This window comes from Hyposmocoma kahamanoa, unplaced genomic scaffold (genome assembly GCF_003589595.1).
Source record: "Hyposmocoma kahamanoa isolate Upper Pololo Valley unplaced genomic scaffold, ASM358959v1 129, whole genome shotgun sequence".
Taxonomy (NCBI): Eukaryota; Metazoa; Arthropoda; class Insecta; order Lepidoptera; family Cosmopterigidae; genus Hyposmocoma; species Hyposmocoma kahamanoa.
Genome location: NW_020653460.1, coordinates 5,237 through 26,282, shown reverse-complemented (window position 1 = coordinate 26,282; position 21,046 = coordinate 5,237). Strand labels below are relative to the sequence as shown.

Genomic DNA, 21,046 nt, shown 5'->3' with positions numbered 1-21,046 from the left:
TGTCATCTAAAAATTCTCTGCCATGCCGTCTCGTGAGTGGGCGCCTGGGAGATTTAAACAGCGAACCGCAGCTGTTGTGTTTGTGGGAACACAAATCGTGTTGTGTATTTTTGCATTTAAAATGTTTAAACTGTTTACTCTTTCTATCCAACATTTATTTTACGCTTTCGTTACATATGTTTGTTATTGTCCGTTGTTTTTCTGCGGTTTTCTTTATACTTCTTGTACATTGAGTTTGTTTACCAAACTTTGTTAGTACATTAAGTCTGGTCTAGCTCACTCATCCAAATCACGATCATATAGTAGATTGCTAAATATTTTGCATTATTTTCTAAAAAGTTGTAATCGTTTTTAATTTTCAGGCAAAGTATTTTCTAGTTCTGCCCTTAAGGGCAGAAGCTCTTAGAGTACATCAAATGACTTGGATTGATTCTGTATAACAGTGAAATTGTTGAATCAATTGCTTTGGAAAAAATATATAATAAAATTGAAGATACACACGGATTAGTATACCATGTGAAAACACGATTCTTAAAAATTTTCATGGTAGGAAAAAACACAAACTTACCTAGAAATTTTGTATTTGTAAGAATAAAATCCCAATATAAATAACATAATACATAATTAGATCCTATAAATATATCGCACTGTTACAGAATAGTCTATTGTGTAACAGAATAGTCTATTAACTCAAAAAGTGTATTTTCTGAGAATCTATGAAAAAATAATTACGTACTTCCCGTGAAAGATCATTAAAATGTATATAAGGTTATAGTTTACTATAGACATGGTAAACAATTTTCTACTTGTAAATATATTTAAGAATAAAAGGACAACAATAATTTCATATTTAATAAGGCCTGTTTTGCCCAGAAGTAGCTCACATAAAATGTGTCTCATTTTGAGTTAAGTAGATATATTTAAATTGCTTCTTACAATATTCTAACGATGGTTTTATTGACTTGTAGAGATTCGAATTTTACGCTCAGTAATGATAGAATCTTGAATTTCACATATTTTGAGTTGCAACACTATTGTAATAGCAGTGCGATATTTTCAATTGTCACCGTCAAATAATCATTTATTCCATTAGTAAAATTCTTACACTTGAAAACGTCATTTTTTAAGCTACTTTTAAACTACTGCCCGTTTCTCTACGCTGGCCTCCCTGAGAAGAACGAGCAAGAAACTCTAGGGATTGCTCTTTTCAAATAAACTTAAATGCTATGGAATACACTTTGAATCATATTTGTGTGGAATCTAAACTCTTGTTGCAACATATCGTGCAACGCCTGTGAGACCTAGCTCTCCAGTTGACTGGCAAAGAATGTGTAACGGAAAATAAGTGTGTAAGTCCACTATTTGTTCTATTTTGTGTGCAATAGAATTTAAAATAAAAAAAAAACAGTTTCATTGGCGAGTGGACTGTATAAATGTATGCACTATGATGGAAACACTTTATATGCAGATTAAAACACGTTTAATTTGAAAAATTGAATATGAAACCAAACATGTCAGCGCAGCGGAAGCAACTGCCAACAAATTGCTAAACAAAAACAGTCAAAAAGTATGTTATAAATCGAATGTAAATTTTAAAAAAGAAGTACAAAAACGAAGGAGGCTGCGCCACAGCTGGTCGCCAACAAGTTTAGTGACCTGTTTCAAAGAACACGTTCCTACTGAGTTCCCCTTTATAAAGCCCACAGCATATTAAACATACCTTGAATTCTTTACTCTCCTTGATCCTAAGTTGGGCTCTGGTGATGTCGCCGGCCCGCGGCAGACCCATCATGGCGACTACCGCTTCCTCCTCCGGCAGAGTTGCCAGGTGGGTCACTTCGTTGCCCGTCACGATAGGGTTGTCATCATCTGGAGATAAAAAATGTGTTTATATACGTAAAAAAATCTTTTTTTTCTGCAAAAAATATTACAGAATGAAGTTTTGTACGATAGGGAAACTACTAATGGAATAGCAACTTTCTATCATACAACCATATACTACGAAATTATAAATTTGTGTTCTTTCTAATTTGCCGCAGTTTTTATACGAAATGAAACTAGTTTTTCGGATCTAAATCGAGTACATTTGTTTTTTCAAACAAATCAACGTTTCGGGCTGTTTACAGCGTCACGGCAGATTGGCCTGACAGAAAACAGTTTTATTTCCAATGTGTACTAATCGTGAAAATCTAAGAACTCTATATATTATTATGTAATATTGATTTTTATCTGACAGGACTCGAACATTTGTGTCCGTGCCAAACCGGGGCCACCGATCTACCAATTGAGCTATAGTCAACTGTCCTTATGAATTTCTTTAAATGTTTCTTACAGATACTTCGTATTGGGTTTGTTCGGCTTTTATCGCCTTAAGCGACATCTATATGAGATCTAAGAAGCTTCTCACTCAGCTGGTACAATGATATTAATTTTACATTTTTGTGAAATTACTCCACTAGTCTGGTGGTGGCACTTGTTTGGCACAGACGCAGGTTCGAGTATTGTAAGTTCCAAGACATTTTTTTGTAAGAAATTTATCTTTGTATTATTGTTGTTGTAACTCGATATGTAGTTTATATTTCAACTGGAAAGAAACATCAAACAATAAGTAACTAGCCCAATTAAAACTTATACGCTCCGTACTTTATGGAATAAGAAAGTCCTGAGTTAACTTCATCGACAGTGTTTATATTGCTTAACAATTGTAAATAAAATTATTGTACCTACACACAGCATCGTCACGAGAATCGTCTCGTTCCTTCATTACGCATGACGACTAATCGCAGGAGTTAAACACATAAAACATAATAATAATAAAAATAATATGCTAGACAACTGTGTCGAAAGGGAAATCTTCTGGAAGATTCTCGGACCGACGCAGAGGGAAGAAGATTAGTAGCTGGAGGATCCGAAAAAACTAGATGTTAGAGACATCGTGTCTGACCCCATAATCATCGGAGAAATCAAGTCCGCAAGACTCTGTTGGCGCTGGTTGGTCGGCTCAAATACCTACGGAAGGACGAAGTGGAAAAATACCTCCGCGCCCTGCAAACGGAGAACTGGGAGATCGTATAAGAAAGGACGACTTGACGCCAACTCGTGTCGGAGGCCGAGGCCCACTTCAGGCCATCGGAGTAAGTGAGTAAATGGGTAAATGTAGCAATTACTTGGTAAGGTAGAGAATTTCCTGTACTTTAAGTATGAAATCGACGGAATCCACTACCCAGAACATTTAAGACCAGAATCAATTTAGAAAATCTCATTTCCCAAATTGGTATTAACAGTAGAGCTTCTTGCGAAAGAGTTTGTCCAGGGAAGTACTGCCACTTTACCTATTTCTGCCGCCAAGCAGTAATGTGAATATTACTGCGTTCCGGTTTTTAAGGGTGCTGATGATATTACACGGGATTTGGCAACTTACGTCTCAGGGTGACTGGCGCAGTGTCAATATCGTTTAGATATTTGTGATTTAAAGCTCTGAGTGGCACTACAACTGCTATGGACAGGCGTGTCGCTTAACACCAGGTACACGACTTGTTCGTCCCGTCATTAAAAAATTGCCGACGACGACTGAAGGTTAAGCAGAACCTTTTGTTTTTAATTTCGCTTGTATTCTTTGTGACTTGTTGTATTTTTCCTGTACAATAAACTATTGAATAAATAAATAAATAAATAAGGTTGCGGGAATCCCGTGAATCACTGTGGCGATCTTTGGGGCAAGCCTACGCCCAGCAGTAGATGTATTTCAGTGTGATGGGCACAGTGGTAGTGCCTCCCAGATCTTTGTGATTTAAACCTCTGAGTTGGACTGCAACTGTTATGGACAGACGTGTTACTTGCCACCAGACACGACTTACTCGTCCCATCCTTGGAATACCAAGATATTAAAAATATGGTACTACCAGAACGCTCAGTCAAGGCACTACTAGCCTTTTGAGTATCGAATGAAGCCTGTGTAAACGAACTGATAGGGTCAAGACCTGACTGAATAAGGTTCCTGTGCTGGCTTTCTTTTACAGATAATACAAACACAACTTAAGTAGAAGGATACGATACGATACTCAGATCCTACCAGGAATCGAAATCATGATCTCTTTAATCAATGTAAATCTGACTAGGCTACCGAGGTCGTCAAGGCAATTAAATTAATTTCTCTTGTCATTTACCAGCCGGTTTCAAATGTTGTCTTCGTAATAAATCTATATTTATACCACGTCCCACCTCTGTCTAGGTAATGCTCGAAATAATGCCCGAGGGAAACCGTTCGTAACACAAATAAATTGGCCTTGTCAGCAGACTGGCAATCCTCACACTGTTTTTTATCTTATTCCCTTTAGACTCGCTTCCTGTTGAAGCGTGGTAGAAGTTTTGTGAACAGTAAGATGAACTTCGGTACGTGTGTGGTTTTTTGATTTTGGTAAAATAGGTAACAATATTAATATTATGTTGAACTCAGTTCATTTTCCCAGTTTCTTTTAATGCGACGACATTTCGAATTGATAAATTCAAATTCAAAATTCTTTTATTTTGAACATTCATCCATAAGGGTTAGTAACAGAATACTTAAAAATAGTTTAGTAACACAAATAATTACTCTTCTTTCTCTCATTGATATGCATTCGAATCCAATTGCTCGTGAAACAAGCCCTGGAATCTGAATGGAATAACACTCAATAGGCTGTTACCGCTGCCGGGAATTCTACGCTTCAAGGAAGCCATTCTGTGCCATGAGATTTAGTAAAACATTCCCTATTCACTGGAGAAGCGTGGCAGCTTCAACAACATCCTGACCTTGTAGGGCGCCGAAAGCTTTATGGGTGTCGTTGGCCCATAGGCTGCATGTGTAGAAGGGCTGACAGTATCATTTAAATATCACAATCTTATCGTTATCAGTACACCTCGCAAACTTACGGGTCATTATTATGTTGCCCCTCGTTGCCAGCGCCCTTCGGTCTCTGTTTATCTTTAGATCATCTTTAAATGACTCAGTGACTTAGGTGTTCTTAAATTCAGTGACTCTTTTAAGAGGAGTGCCACAGACCGGTAAAAGAAAAACAAATCGAAAATCGCAAGCAATTTCCGCGCGCGCTTTTTTCACTTGGTTTTTAATTAAATTATTGATCAGAAAAGGCAAGAGGCAAATGTCATTAGCGAACTTGGAGTAAAATCTTTTTGTCGTTTGATCTATAATGATGGTTACCATGGTTACGCTATGGTTATGCTAATCTCCGCAACGTAACTCCCATAAAGGTCAAAATTCCTTCTCTGATGCATATCTTATATTTTGAATTTGTATAGAATAAAAAGTTGTTGTTTTTACCAGCTTTAAGTATATTTATATGCCATGTTCAAAATATTAAAACTTGTTTTCTTACAAATCAAGGGCACTTTCCAAAAAAAAAGTTACACGCAATAGATGTATACAAAGTTTCGATTCAACCGACAGTTTTATGATAAATACTATCGTTTGGCATACATATATACTTAGAATAATAACGCATAGAAAACTAGTCCGCACACGCTAAGTGAGGCAAATTGAAGCGCTCCCAACGGGCCTACACGAACGGGCGGGCCTTCAGTACTCAAGGTCAACTTGCACCGCGAACAGCTCAAGAATTTTAGCTAAAAATGACGAAATGTGCGGTAAATGAGTGTAAAAATACGTCAGACAAACATAAAATAGATACTAACATCACATTCCACAAGAAAGTAATGCGTTTCAACTTGTATTTTTATATAAATATTCACTAAAACCAAAAATTAACCTACTACTAAAACTAGCCTACATGAAGTTGATTTTTGCCTCACTTATGACAGTTAGTTTGATATGAAACTATCATTCTATGCGTTATTATTCTAAGCATATACATATGTCTTAATAATTATATTTTTTTTCATGAATTTTGTAATTTGGTGGTTGTGAAGTTTAGATAAATATAGTTCGTCTACCTATCCCAGATAAAGTGATTTTTTAATGTACTTAAATGATGTCCCGAATCTCGAAGAAATCCGGGACAAAGACATGTTGTCGTAAGGAAGTCTCCGCTTTCTGGCTCTGTTCCTCGAACGTTAGGTAAAAATAGTCTACCTATTCCGATCACTGGTAATTACGAGTCGAATATAGAAATCATTCACAACGCGCATCGCCAGCCCGTACTAAACTCTGAGATGGAGTCAAAGTCCAAAAATTTAAACAAACAAGTGTCACTATCAAAGTGACATCTCATAGATCATAAACTTTTTTTCACGTTCGTTTATTAACAGGTTCCACACTATTCTGACTGAATAATTATAATGGGAAAATACCCTTTTGGGTTGAAGAATTTAACTTTATAGAATAATTTTGAGTCATAAAATATTTCAAGTCAAAAATTACGAGGAAATGGGAATGGCCCCATAGAAAAATACGTAAAAGAAACATCTTACAATATTCTTTATATTAGGAACAGAAACTATGTTTTGTTTTCGATATCAGTGGTTAACATTGACTTTTGTTTTTACTCAGGCTTAGTATTCTTCGAACGGTTCTTTCAGCTATCCCAAAATCTCAGCCATTTTATTGGCACACTCGCACAAAGACCTATATTCATTTTGTGGCCAAGTTTGAAATGTATGCTTGTTTTTCATTTGACATTCATTACCATAATATTCTCGGTTATGGACATTGCAAGGCGTGGTCTTTTTTCTGCCTCCATTATTGTTGTGTTCACACGAACGCAAACAAACACAAACATAACAACAGAGTAAAACTAAAACTTAACAAAAAAAATAACACAAAGCGAAAACTTAACAATCAAAAACAAAAACTCAACAACACGACGACGCATACACAGCAAGGAACACATTCCATAACGACAGCCACCAGAAACCGAATGGAAAAGATCGTGGTGACGCACTGGCGGGGATGCAACCCGCCTGACCCGTTCTCCATCCCTATCGATCAAAACTGATTTTTCATTTTTTAGTTAATTGCAATTAACACTATTTAGTAATGAACCAATTTATTATTTTAATTTTATTATTCTTAATCAAAAAATATTTAATTTCATAAAGTATTAAATTAATAATATTATAGCAATAAATTATTCCCACTGCTGCTCACAAGTATTTGTGTTTATACAAATTAATAAAATCAAATAAACAATAGGGACAGCCAAAGGTTGTTCATCCCCGAAAAATTGCCAATGGTATAAAAAATCTTTCCACAGGAAACAGTTTTTTGAGATTATCTTATTAAATATGGTGGTTTAAATAAAAAATAATATTTTATTTTCACACATTTTAAAAGCAATAAAAACATGTTGCATAAGTTTTTAACCTTTCTCACTGTTCCACTATTCGTAAATTTCGGCCGTCAGACGTGAAAGTTACGCACGACTTTAAAAAACATGTGCCGCATGCACACATACACGGATGACATAAAATCAACGCCAGGAACTCGATGCCTTCATAAACGAACATAATTTTTTTTTACAAGCAACCTAACCCTCAGCTACCTACTTTTTATGTAATTTTTATCATAAACAATCCAGCTTTAGAGTTTGACAACCTACTTTCAAACGGATATAAACTTTCGTCTTAGGGAACTTAACTTTGGAGATTTTCTTCCACTTTGTAAATCGATATAAGCTCAATGTTAAGCAATCTAACTTAAGTAATTTAGGAAATAAATTCTAAATTTTAACATACAATTATTCTCACGTTTACAAGAAAAGCGTTGAAATACGATAATAAAAGGAGATTTAATTAAACTCACGTTTTGTGTTTCAATTCAGAAGAGAATTAAGTTCCACGGAGTAATTGTCATGAAAATGCTTCATTATACTTTACTGTTTCAAATAATTATGTTATATAAACGGTTATACCTACGTTGTACCAATAAACTTTGGAACACGGGCCTCTGAGAAAAAAAAACCTATTTTACATTAATAAAAAGATCTAATAAACGTCAACAATAAAGCGTAAAACACATAGAGAGCGGATGCGGGTCGGGTTGGGACCGCGGCGGGTCTAATTCCGTGTATATATGGCCGACAACACACCGAGCGCCGGCGCGTGCGCACGTCTCGCGCCTGCTCTCTGTATGTTTCACGTTTAAGCGATATTTTCACCTAAGGGCGCATTTTTTCGCCACGAATTTCGTCTGCCTGCGTGCGTCTGTCATGGCAAAGTACGCTGTATTTATTTAACTTTTACGTTTTAACTTGAATGAGCATCCCGGGCTCGCGGTCGAGCCTGACTTGTCTTTGGTCTGCGCGGCGATGGCGCGGTTGTATTATTCCGAGGAATTTAAATGTTGTTGCCTAGTAAATAGAATTCAGATTCATTAATATACGTGAAAGCGTAGAAACTGGGCGGACAGGACATACTTTCGCGTAACTGGGCACGGACGTGGGCTATTGCTCTCCCAATTGAGCTTTCATAGTTTTCTCATAAGAGCCGTTAAAACTAGAAACAAACATCTGCAGCAAGCACATAGAGAAATTCGTAACCTCTGCTGACAATTTTTTTTTTTTGATACCAAATAATGGGACTAACAATTCGCGCATCTGGTGGTAAACCACAAATCACCTTCATTTTGTTAAATTTCACAAATTTTAATAGGCCCTTTTAAGCCGAGTATTGCGTATTGTGTTAGTTAGCTACATTGGCGTCCGAACAGGGACCGGAATAGGCTACAAGCTTAGGACATTTAATACTGAAAATGCAATGTAGCTCAAATTATGCCTTCGAGAGTTCAAACATATTCTTTCTCTACTTAGTATTCGAACTTTAGTTAAAAATGAACTGCTTATCTGATTTTGGAATCTATTCGATTTTGCTCGTTGCCTTTAATGTCCAATGTATTCTTGCAAAAGAAACAATTTGATATTTTAAAATCTTGTAAAAGTTTCTTTTGATCTATTTTTTAACGCCGGCCTGTTATGTTTAGCTGGCCGGCTGTCGGACTGACCGACACTGATAGACAGATGAGAAATAACGAAAACCGGGGTGCAACAAAAATTGTACCGTTGGTAAATATGTCCCTATCTACCGACCCGAGAGATAAGGATCTCCAGGGAGACTTAAGACCAATGTACGGCGGGTGTCCACGATAGCTCCACCACCGAAATGGATACTTGGTAATGGACTTTAGAGTCAACACAACGGGAAGTGAGCATGCCAACAGCTCCGGTACCTATCTGGATAATATGGAGGTGTATAAATAGGCGCTGTACGTGCTCATGGGGCAGCTCACCCACGACACTAGCCTTGTGAGAACCGGATGAAATCTGTACAAAAGGGCTAATCTAGGTTAAGGACCTGTCTGAGAAGTTCCACGTGCGGGCTTGCTTGCACAGGTTATACTGCCCATCTCGTATACTTTACAGGTCGGTAGAGAGGGTCACTATAATCACAACTTAGAAGAACGGGGATGTATCCTTGGCATAATAAGTAAAGCCATATGTGATCATGCATTAAAAGTGCTCTTATTGTACATGTCGCTACAAGGATTTGAACCGTAGTTAATTAATAAGCAACCGTTTTTCCTCTAGGCTACAACCGCTCTACATCTTTTACATACCAATAATTATACACACATAAAGATTGTGCCAATTCTGCGTTAACCATTTTGGTAAGACCCTTAGCAGTTAAAGCTTGTAATGATGCGGTATCCAGAAAATGTACTTTACAGTTGCCGACAAGGGTGAAGTGTCGCAGTCCGCAGTAATTCAGTGGCAATTGCCGACTCTGGTATTCCTAAAGCGATATTGTTTAACGCGCTTTCATTGAACTACACTAGCTATAAGCAGCAAGACGACTACGATACGAAGTAATTAATGGATTTCGACGTTACTTAGCGGAAGTCCATGTTAATAAAGATGGAAGTAAATTGACTTGCTACTCCGCGAATGAAGGTTAAATCGTGTAAAATAGCTGCGCTTGCGTTGGCTATTTTTTCATTGAGTTTATTTTGTAACATTTTCTTTTTATCATGCTTTTTATCATTTAGTGTGCAGTCATGCGGAACCGAATGCTGAGTTTGTACAAGGATTGTAATGTAAATGAAAGACTTGTATGAGCGCAGGGATATGCATTTATCTCGTGAACTCGAGCGAGTGACGGAGCCCTGTCTCTATGGGCTAGCACCGGCACTGACAGTAAATATAGATAAATTAGCCCTCATATCGCAAATTATCAGCACACCATTGGTGATACCGATGACATCGCCGCTGTCAATAGCTGAATACAAATATCATTTCCTATATAGCCCTCGAAGCCACTAATTGACCTGTAAATGAATTGACTATATTTCGATATCGAGTTCTCAGGGTTTTGCGATTGTTACACGTAGGAAATGAAACTATTTTTCCGAATTTTTAATCGCGTATATTTGTTTTTTTCAAACAAACAAACAACAAACAAACACGTAAACAAGTCTGCTGTCTGCGAGCATGTCATGAATAAACCTACACATTCAATGAAGTTTGACAAACCCCAGGATCTTGCAAAAGAAGTCCGTTATGTACACCGGATGCTACGAGAGGCCATTTAAATTAAAAAACATCCTAATTGCAACAGGTAAGATGGTTTGTTGTTATATACGCGATTTAAATCCGGAAAAATAGTTTCATTTTCTATATATTTCGATATTTCTAGTCACTCCTCAGTTAAGAGTTTGTCAAGCGCTCGACCCCATTGGCACATATTATATGTATATTGCCCAATAATTTATAAATAAATTGAATCGTCATGAGCATAGTCCGTTCCTTCATCACTATGAGCATTTCAATCGCTTAAAATTATTTTTCCAAACAAACGTTTTGGTCTCTGTACAAGTTCTGACTAAAGACTGACTGTCAGTTCGAAACGTTTTGGTTTGTTTGAAACGTTTTGGTTTGTTTAAAACGTTTTGGTTTGTTTGAAACGTTTTGGTTTGTTTGAAACGTTTTGGTTTGTTTGAAACGTTTTGGTTTGTTTGAAAAAGCGAACGCGGAAAAAACAATTTTTTATTACCTTTTCTTATTTGAATTTACTTAACAAATAAATTAAAAAATATTCGTATAAATACATTTTTGTTGACTTATTGCTCTTTTTTAATATATGGCTATAGCTCGACATTTCTAAGCGCCTTTTGTTGGTTGAAAGTGAGCGAGCCAATTCTATTGATCGCCTCCTGCTTGCAGCTGTCGTTTGTGTACACAATTCCGTTAGTCAGTAAAACGGGTTAAAACACACAATTGTTTAGTTGTTTAGTACGCTGTGTTAGTTTTATGGACTTAAAACATGATCGTTCCGTGATTAATTAGTGCTGGTAAAAGACGCGGTACAGGAAAAATACACGATGCTCCAAAAATAGGACAAATAAAAATCTCATCTGCACGACGAGAACAATAAATTTACGTATTAGACACAAATTTTGGGTTTTCTTCAATAATCCCAACTACGTTCTTTGATTTCTTATAGTTTACGTGAAAAAATTTCTTGTATCATTTTATTTATTGTCTATATTATTCCTTAAGATAAACTATTTTTTTTGTTTCGGGTATCACTATTAGGCCATATGTATACATAAATGAAGGTGCAAACATTACAGTCAAAGAGCAGTGGGAACTTTGAAATTTGGTGACGCAAGACGATGCATGAAAATCATTTTTACAGTATGCATTATGGAGATTATTTATATTTCTATAAGTTAAATTATGACAACATGGACGAACTGGTCAGCTCTTTTTTGGAAACATTGGAGTCGCTGTACTACCTCCCGCACCTTCTCCAAGTTTTCATGTTGGAGACCATTTGTCCACCAAAACCAGACAAAGTCGTTTGTATTATAGAGTTTAACGCAATTAAATCGACACCTCATATATTAAATTGTGAAAACTTTTGAAGAAGCAAAAGGTTTTCAAATTGTCGTAAATTTTCCTCACGGAAACATAAAAGTGGAGATTTTTGTATAAAAATATATAATAGATACAAATCGCTATTCACTACAGGATGATAGCAAGCTGAGATCAGTTACAACCTCTGTTAAGATCTGCCTACCAAATTAGGAGATTGGCACGGTGATATGTATGTCTTTTTTTTATTTGTTACGAAACCAATTACGTAGCGAGCGCAAACAAAAATACAACAAAACTATAGTTTAAAATTTGTTACAGTACACGAATACTGAACCTACTCAAGAATCACACTATAATAAACTACACATTATACCATAACACACAAACAATATAACAAAAACATATGTACATAATAAATATATATAATTTCTTACTTGTCGAATAGAGTTGCATCCGCCATGACCCAAGTAGAAGAAAGTGGACAGTGGAAAAAAATGAAAAGTTAAATATTAAATACATAGTTAAAAAGCACATCATACAAATACATAATATGAAAGACAGATTATATATACACTCCATGAATTATAGAAAGAAAAAAAGAGAAAAAACTAATAAAGATAGAAAAAGAGATATATGTATAGTAGATAAAAGCCATAAGAATTACGTAGTAGGTAATATATACAGTAGTCTAATATACATAGATTGTTTTAATATTATTAATGTATTTTTTTCTGTGTATTTGTTTGATCTTTGTATCAACAATAATATCAAACTAGCGGAATATTTTCACAAAAATTTTTAAAAAACCGACCTCAAAAGTTCGTGGAATTACATAGCTAAGTTTTATTGAAATCGGTTACGGGAAAATGCGCGAAACCGGATTAAATTGTGGTGGAATATTTTCTTTAAATGTATATGAGAGCAATACTGAGGTACCCCCTTTCCAACAAAAAAATAATCATCAAAATCAGTTCGCAAATGCAGGCCGGAGTTATCGCGTAACATACATACAAAAAAATTTACGGTCGAATTGAGAACCCCTCCTTTTTGTGAAATCGGTTAAAAATGTCATGATATACAATAAAACAAATATTGCAATTAATAAAGCGACATCTTTTGTCAACCCCTGGTAGATGTAATCAACAAAGATTAGCAACAAGCACATGGAGAAAGTCGTGAGGTATGCTGATTCGTTCCGTAGGTCAGTTGGCAGAGCGATTAGGTTAGATCTGGAAAACAGGTGCTGGTTCGAATCCAGACGAATCTGACAGGACTCGAACCGTTGACCACGCCAAACCATATTTTTTCATAATAAAAAACAATATTACAATTAATACAACGACATACATCTCACGATTGATTTTGATAGTGGCAAAGGTACTGTGTGAGTGAGAAGCTTCATAACTCTGTCACAAAGTGTCTGTTCCGGCGTTAAAAAAACCGAAAAATCTCAACACAAAATCTATAACAAACACAGAGGAATTCGAAAGATCTGCTGACTCAACGTGTTGACATCGCTCTGTAAGGCCAGCACGATAGGGCGCGACTAGCGCGAGAGCAACTTAAAGCGCGAGATAGGTAGAATTTTTTATACACCCCCTTGTAAGACCAATCATGGCCTTCTAAACGTGTCCTACGACACGAGAAATATTTGTTCAAACTCAAACCCAAATAGTAAGTACTTAATATATTAAAAAAAAATTGTGTACTTTGTTGTAATTTAAGCTTATTTTATCAACCCTTTTAATAATAAATGCTATATACAACTTAATTGTCATTATATATTAGATGTAATACTGTATCTATGTTGAATGTTTAAATGCTCTAATACCTATATGATATGGTAGTACTTAATAAATAAATGAATAGATACTGTTATTCTCGCATAGAGATCTTGGGCTTTATGTCGCTCTCACGCAAGTCGCACCCTATTGTGCTAGGCCTACTGGCTGGCGTGGAAACAGTAGGGCGCGACTAGCGTGAGAGCCAAATTGCGGGGAATTGCAACGAATTTCAACTCGATTGGGGATTTTGTGGGGATTCTAAAGAAGATTCTAAAGATCGAACACTCAGAAAGTATTCCTTCGATCCGGTCGGATTCGAACCGACGTCTTCTTGCATACCGTGCCAGACGCTATACCAACTAAGCTACGGAACGAACCAACGGACCCAACGAATTTTTCTATGTGTATTTCTATTTCTACATCTTTGTATTAATGTTTTCAACAAACCAGTGGAGTAATTTCACAAAAAAATATTGAATATCAATTCAATAAAAATTTAAGATTCTAAAGAATTTTAATTTCTTCCCACAACTGTTATACGAAAGTCCTGATCTTATGTTGTGGATGTGAACTCATCCAGAACGCAGGCCGATCTTGTACTGCCGTTATAAACTCTTCTGTATTCATATTTCGATATAGCGATGAGCAATAAAAACAAAATAATGTTTTAGACGCTGACACGCGGAGTGACCACTTCTGTCGGGGCGCGTGGAGCGACTGTTTCGTGCACACTATGGAGCTTTCTCATACAATTCTTCTGGCCGCCCGCGAACGCGCGTAACGCTCGTGCAAATTCGCTCGTAGCGAATTTCGCTGCAAGTTGCAGCGATAGTTTGTGGCCTTTTACAAATAAAATCATATATTTGTTTTTGACGCTCGACGCTGACGCTTGTAGCGCCAAGCGAATTCGCTAGGAACGTCGCGGCTCGTGGCCCTCGGGTTATTCTCGCATAGAGATTTCGGCCTTTATCCGCTCACGCGATGCGCTCCTCCTACCGCAAAATGGCAGCTATTTGGTTTCGCAAAATAGAAAACGTGTAAGTTGAAATACAAGTTTTTATAAATAAAAATTATTTTTTTGCATTGCTAATTAAATACCCTCCGTACTATCAACAAAAACATCTCAAATAAAATGCAGTAATACACCGCAAATCCTGCACTTAAAAAGCACTAATGAAATGTTTGGTGTACTTGGATAATTATGATAATATTCCGTTTGAGTGGTTCTAACGTTTACCATGAAATTACTCCTTAAAGTATAGTTTATAAACATTTATTTTCAGGGTAAACTTAAAAAACGCTACTTGCGGTATGTTTTCAATAAATAAACACCGAAATCACCAGCCCAAACAATAACACACACGATTGTCGTGACGTATTTTTGAAGTTGTTTATTTTTTTTAAATGACAGACTCAGGCATTAACAACTTTATGGTTTGCTAGAGTAGCTACCGAAATAGCAATCAATATTAGTTCTTTTACCTGTTATGACTTCGATATCCGATAAATCGGTATAAAATCATCACCGGCACCTCTAGGTGTGGTATCCGTCTACGGCTGCATGTATCGCGTGAGCGGTTATGTCGCTCTCACGCAAGTCGCGCCCTGTCGTGCTAGCCCTACCTATAGTTTGAGTCCGGTCAGGCTGTAGGAATTTTTCTTTGTATCAGATCTTTGCTTTAATTATGACAAACCAGTGGAGTTATTTCGTAAAAATGTATAAATATCACTGTGTTAAAATTGATATCCAATAAAATCAATATACTGTTTTCTTAAATCTAAGCACGTATTCAAACTGACACAAGCAGATTACAATCAATGGTTACGAGCAGTTCAGGATCAAACAATATTATTCCTGAAGTAAATTGTTGCATGACAAGAATTTTTATCACGTAGGAAAAAAGATTATGTTATTATTAAATGAGCGTTAGATTAAAAATATTAATATTATGATACATTTACATTACACACCCGTTGCAACTATATCGTATTTTAAAAAAACGAAAAGTTGTCTGTACAATAAACAGACGGGTATGTACAGCCAGCGGTAACGCAATCACAGGTTAACGTTACACTTAATATGATGATAAAATTATCATACTATTAATAATACGACGCCAGTTCCAAAAAAACAAGCAGAGTCAATCCGAATAACGGTCGAAAAGGTAGAAAAAAACGCTGCCTAAGTATTATTTAAAAAGTTTACGAAGCCAGAGTTGACGATACTATATAAAATAAAATTCTAAAATGAAACGGAAGCTAAAACCAAGAAGGAAAATATCACGTTTTTCTTTTATTTACTTAGATAAAAGTTTCCAGAACACTGGTACAAAGTTTGCGGGACGTGACCAGAAAATTAATAAAATTTCGATCTAGAAAGTTCTTTTTACGAAACTTTGGTCTAATTTTATTGGTGATAAAAGCTCTAAGCTTTATGGACTTTCAAAAGCTTTTCTGCACCTTTTCAATAAGTTTACAATGTTGAACGAAACCATAAAATTATTTCTGTATCAAACTTTTTCTTGTATCTGCTAAGGGTGCTGCTCTCTGCAATATACTGCTGTCTAGAAAACTTATTGGGTTGTACTTATAATCATGAATTTGCGCGATAAATTGTTTTTTTTTTTATACCAGTAGGGCTGCCACGACTGATGCGACTTGTGCAAGAGCGACATAAAGCGCGAGACACTCCTATTCTCGCATAGATTATCTCGCGCTTTACGTCGCTCTCGCGCAAATCGCGTCCTGTCGGGTTAGCCCTAAAAGTAACGGGTCGAACATGTCGTAGACATGGTGATAAACGGCACGACTAATCATTAACAGTTGCAGTGTCATTCAGAGCTTTAGTCGCAAAAATAAGACGGGCACTGCTGCTGCACGTGTCATCCCGAGACATGATGTTGACGAGTGCTACGTGACTGTGTCACGCGGGCCTCGCGTGATTAGATACAAGGCACGGTCCACATGAATTTTATTGTAGAAATAAATAATAAGTACAGGAAGGGTGAAGAACAGGTAAAGTAAAGGTTGTAACAAAACTATGATGTAAAAAACAGGTTATGGTAAAAAGGAACTCAGCCCAAAGAGGTCAGTAATTTCTACAAATACTACGCTTTATTGAGAAAACTAATTGAAGTATGTGAGTCATATGCAACATCCCATGACATATTATATAATGTTAAAAAGTCAGAGTTTATGATCTTTGAAGCCGCCGATAGGAAGAGTGCACACGTAGGGCACTTCCTGTACTACTTAATGGTTCTCCATTAAAAAGGGTTAGCCACTTTAAATACTTGGGACATTATGTTACCGACGATCTCAAGGATGACCTGTATATACAGCGCGATCGGACAGCACTATTGGTGAGAGCAAACATGCTTGCCTGCAGATTCGCCAGATGTAGGGCTGCAGTTAAGATAACATTGTTTAAAGCTTACTGCACACCAATGTACGCTAGCGCTCTGTGGAAGAGCTACACTCATTGCTTTCGGAATGCTCTGTGCGTGCAACATAACAACGCCTTCAGGACGCTGTTGGGGCTGTCACGTTTCTGCAGTGCCTCAGTCATGTTCACTGATAGTTTCACGGCTGTTGTACGTAAAAAGTCGGCGTCGCTACTGAAGAGAATACGTGACAGCCCCAATAGCCTCCTGACGACAGTTGCTGACAGGAATGAGTGCCCAATTATGCGACACTTAATAAATAATACAAAGTCCCTTGTAAAATATAAATACTAATATAGTTTTAAGTCTGTACCTACTAACATTTGATTGGATCTCAGTTGTCTCAATAAATAAATTTTATTATTATTATTTATACGCAGTTAAGTTACATGATTTTTATCGGAGTTTTATGTCACGTCAAGCACGTGTGGTAGCTTCGGAAATTTAATGGAGAGTGGTGATGCAAAGAAGAAGTTTAAGTGACGAAAAAGAAAAAGGAATTTATGAACGATTTAAAATTTCAAAGTAGGTGGCCAGGCACCAGAGAGAAGGGTGGTAAAAAGGTGGGATGGCGATGTTAGAGGTCGCATTGTCACAACTGTAGTTTCATCTGCTTACCCTGCAAAACCGAATGTCGTAACGCTCTCATTACTGCATGGCGACTATTTTCTAAGGAGTTACTGTTCAACAGTTTGAAAATGCTAACGTGTTTACAGAATAAGAAAATTCTGTACGCTTATTTTAACGTAAAAATTTGCTTTAACACCTGGGATATAAAAGTCTTCTTACGGGAATCCTCTAACGAAAAGATTTAGGCTATATCTATTAGGGGAATAAGTACCCCCGTTTGCCTGTCTCGGAAGTTGCTAAACCACAGAGGCAGACGGACTGGGGCGAAGAGATTTCACAAAGTTGGAGAAGAGGAGGAAGAAGTCAACGAGCCTTAACCTGTGTGGCACAGCACCTACAGGATCGAACTTTCTGCTGCGTCCGGCCATGCCGACGAGGCTATTATACCTGAACGAACCAGAAGGCCTTACAATTTTTTTTCTATGTGCTTGTTGCAAGCCTTATTTTGTTTTTAACGACTTTTTTACCGTAGCGCCATCTGTGACAAATCTATGAAAGTTTTACTTCACTCAGCCAGGTATCTTTACAGCTACCGGCGGCTGACCAAAATATTACAGTATTATGCTGTTGATTTATGAATAACGATTCTTTTACCAGGTTTTTTTATAATATCAAGTGACGGGATGAACAAGTCATGCGCCTGATGGTAAGCTACACGCCTGTCCATAACAGTTGCAGTGCCACTAAGAGCTTTAAATCGCAAAGATCTGAAGGGCACTGCCACTGCGCCCGTCACACTGAGACACAAGTTGACAAGTCCCATGTGCCTGTAATTCATATATAGCACCCTTGTCATTCAAAACCGGAACACAGTAATGCCGACATTACTGCTTGGCAGAAATAGGTAAGGTGGCAGTAATTCCCTGTATGAACTCACAAGGAGCCTACTGCTGCTAAAGTACTAAACTAAGTTCGGGTTAAAACAAATATATCTTCACAAAATCCCAACATGGTGATATAACATTCACAAATTATACCACGCCAGAGTTTGTTAACATAATAGTTTCCAGAACAATCCACATAATGATACAGCAAACAATAACAAAAAAAACATAAGCAAATTAATTCACGAAATAATGTTTTCTTTTACAAGGAATATTTACATTATTCATTGAAAGTTTTGAATAACAAATTTCTGAATTTCCGTCCACCTTTATGTCTTCATTCTTTGCCTGACACCTTTCTACTGGCTTCGTCTTATTTGTACTGATTACAACGCTTGAAAATTTTGAATTGCTAAATATTTTCTGTTTATATACTTAGTCATTCTAATGGAAATTATAAGAGCAATAATATTGTGCAGTAAAATAATAAATTGTTTTTATAGAAAATATACAATACTATGAAATGCGAAAGTAGTTCTGTTTGTCTGTTACGTTTTCACGCCTAAGCCAGCTTAACCAATGTCGATGAATTTTGTTATAGAGTCATGCGGGGTAACCGAGCGCAGTGGGTAAGTGTGCGCATGAGCGCTATATCTCCGGAACAGAGGAAGAGGGGTAGGCTGTTTGTTTGGGTTAAATCAAGGCACTTGAGTGACTAATTAGTTCCGATTTAGCGCATGCGCGTCCATGTGGTGGCCACTAGTTAACCTTTTTTAAGCAAAAACCTGTTTTTGTTGTTAACATCCATAGATTTTTGTGTCTGAGGAAACATTGTAGCATCTGTATTTTTATTTCATAACAGTAAGTTGTTGTTTTTTTTTAAATAAACTATCAGGTTTTATTCAGTGCCAAATATTTTACGATTATTCATTTGCAATTTAGTGCTCTGGAAAAAGTTGCGTGTACACATGCGTACCCTTGTCCCGTCTGTAATATTTTCGTCCATACATTTATACGATATTTTTAACAAGCTTTTATTTATTAAATTTTTATTGAATTTATATTCAATTATTTTTTGTGAAATTACTCCACTAGTTTGTTATAATTATTAATACAAAGATCGAACGCTCAGAAAAAATTCCTTCGATCCGGTCAGATTCGAACCGACGTCTGCTTGCATACCGTGCCAGACGCTATACCAACTAAGCCACGGAACGAACCAACGGACCTCACGAATTTTTCTATGTGCTTGCGTCGTGTCTTTGTATTTGGTTTTTCAACGACTTTTTGGTCGTAGCGCCATCTATGAGAAATCTATGAAAGATTTATCACCCAGTTAGTACCTTTACAGCTACCAGTTCTGACGAGAGATGTCGCTATTCACTGTATTAATTAAATTTTTATTGAATATCTTTGTATTAATAATTTAAATTTATAGTATTTTTTTCTCATTCATTCCGGAAACTTATAGTGCGCCTCACGTATCTCCATTTTGACAACATTACACGATGAAGAAAAAAATTGTTTTATACATTTTTATTACACGTACGCTACGTATTTTTATTTAATAAATCAGATGCTATACATAAATGTTGCAAACATTTTTTTCTTCATCGTGTAAAGTTGTCAAAATTGAGATAGTACCGGTTGCCAGTTCAGAGTCGATAGGTTAAAAGGGCTTAAATATATAAAATAAAAAATAAAAACTTTTTGTAACAAAAGAATGGATAAACCATATAGGTGCTTAAACAAATTTCTACACAAAATTAAAGAAAAAAAGAGCAAAACTATTTAACCGGGATGTGAACTTACGACCACAGGCTTTGCAAGCAGTCTCGCCCCACTATCATTACTACTAAATAATTTGTGTTTTTTATTATTCATTCGTCACAATTTTGCAGACAACTCGGCAGGATTATCTATCTTTTCGCCTCAGTATATCGTCTAACTGCGTAGCCAGACCGTCATTAATGGATCATCATAATAATGTATAGACGGCAAACTTATTTCAAGTGAATAACGAAGTCTGTAAACGAAGCGGAAAGGTAGAATTATAAAATGTTGTGATAATTGGATACAAACACGAAACGTTTTATAAAGGCTTCTTACGGCCTGTGATATCACGGGCCACGTCGCGCCCCGCGCCGGTTTGTACAGGCGAGCGCACCACAGGCCCACGTTGGCACGGGAGGTACCTACTCTTCCCACGGCGCATTGGCGTCAGCTCGTGCGGCGCGGTCCGTGGAGCCACGGGCCGTGGGAAGCCTACGTTATACAACCACGTTTCATAATAAATTAAATTACAATTATTTCAAAAATTTAAAGGCTTTGTAAAATTGAAACTTCCTTATCTAATAAAAGGAGTTTTACTTGGGTATCAACTTCAAAAGTTTTTGTATCTATACATTTACATACAAATTAAAAACACCATAGATACTTAAACGGATTAAAAAAGCAATTTAAGTCTTTTATACCCGACTGAAAGTTTTTTATTGGATAATGAATTTTACAACTTAGAGGAATTTGTTTCGAAGATACTG

General features: G+C 36.6%; 1 protein-coding gene across 1 annotated transcript in view; it reads right to left on the bottom strand.

Annotated features, from left to right (window-relative positions):
* LOC113240308 (sodium/calcium exchanger 1-like) overlaps positions 1-20,771 on the bottom strand; it is a gene marked incomplete at its 5' end in the record, with an annotated part of 30,956 nt that extends 10,185 nt beyond the window's left edge. The window contains 2 exons of the mRNA XM_026477580.1: positions 1,721-1,869; positions 20,616-20,771. Coding sequence (XP_026333365.1) covers positions 1,721-1,869; positions 20,616-20,771 — 305 coding nt within the window. The remainder of the gene's footprint in view (positions 1-1,720; positions 1,870-20,615) is intronic.
* Between the last annotated feature and the right edge of the window lie 275 nt (positions 20,772-21,046).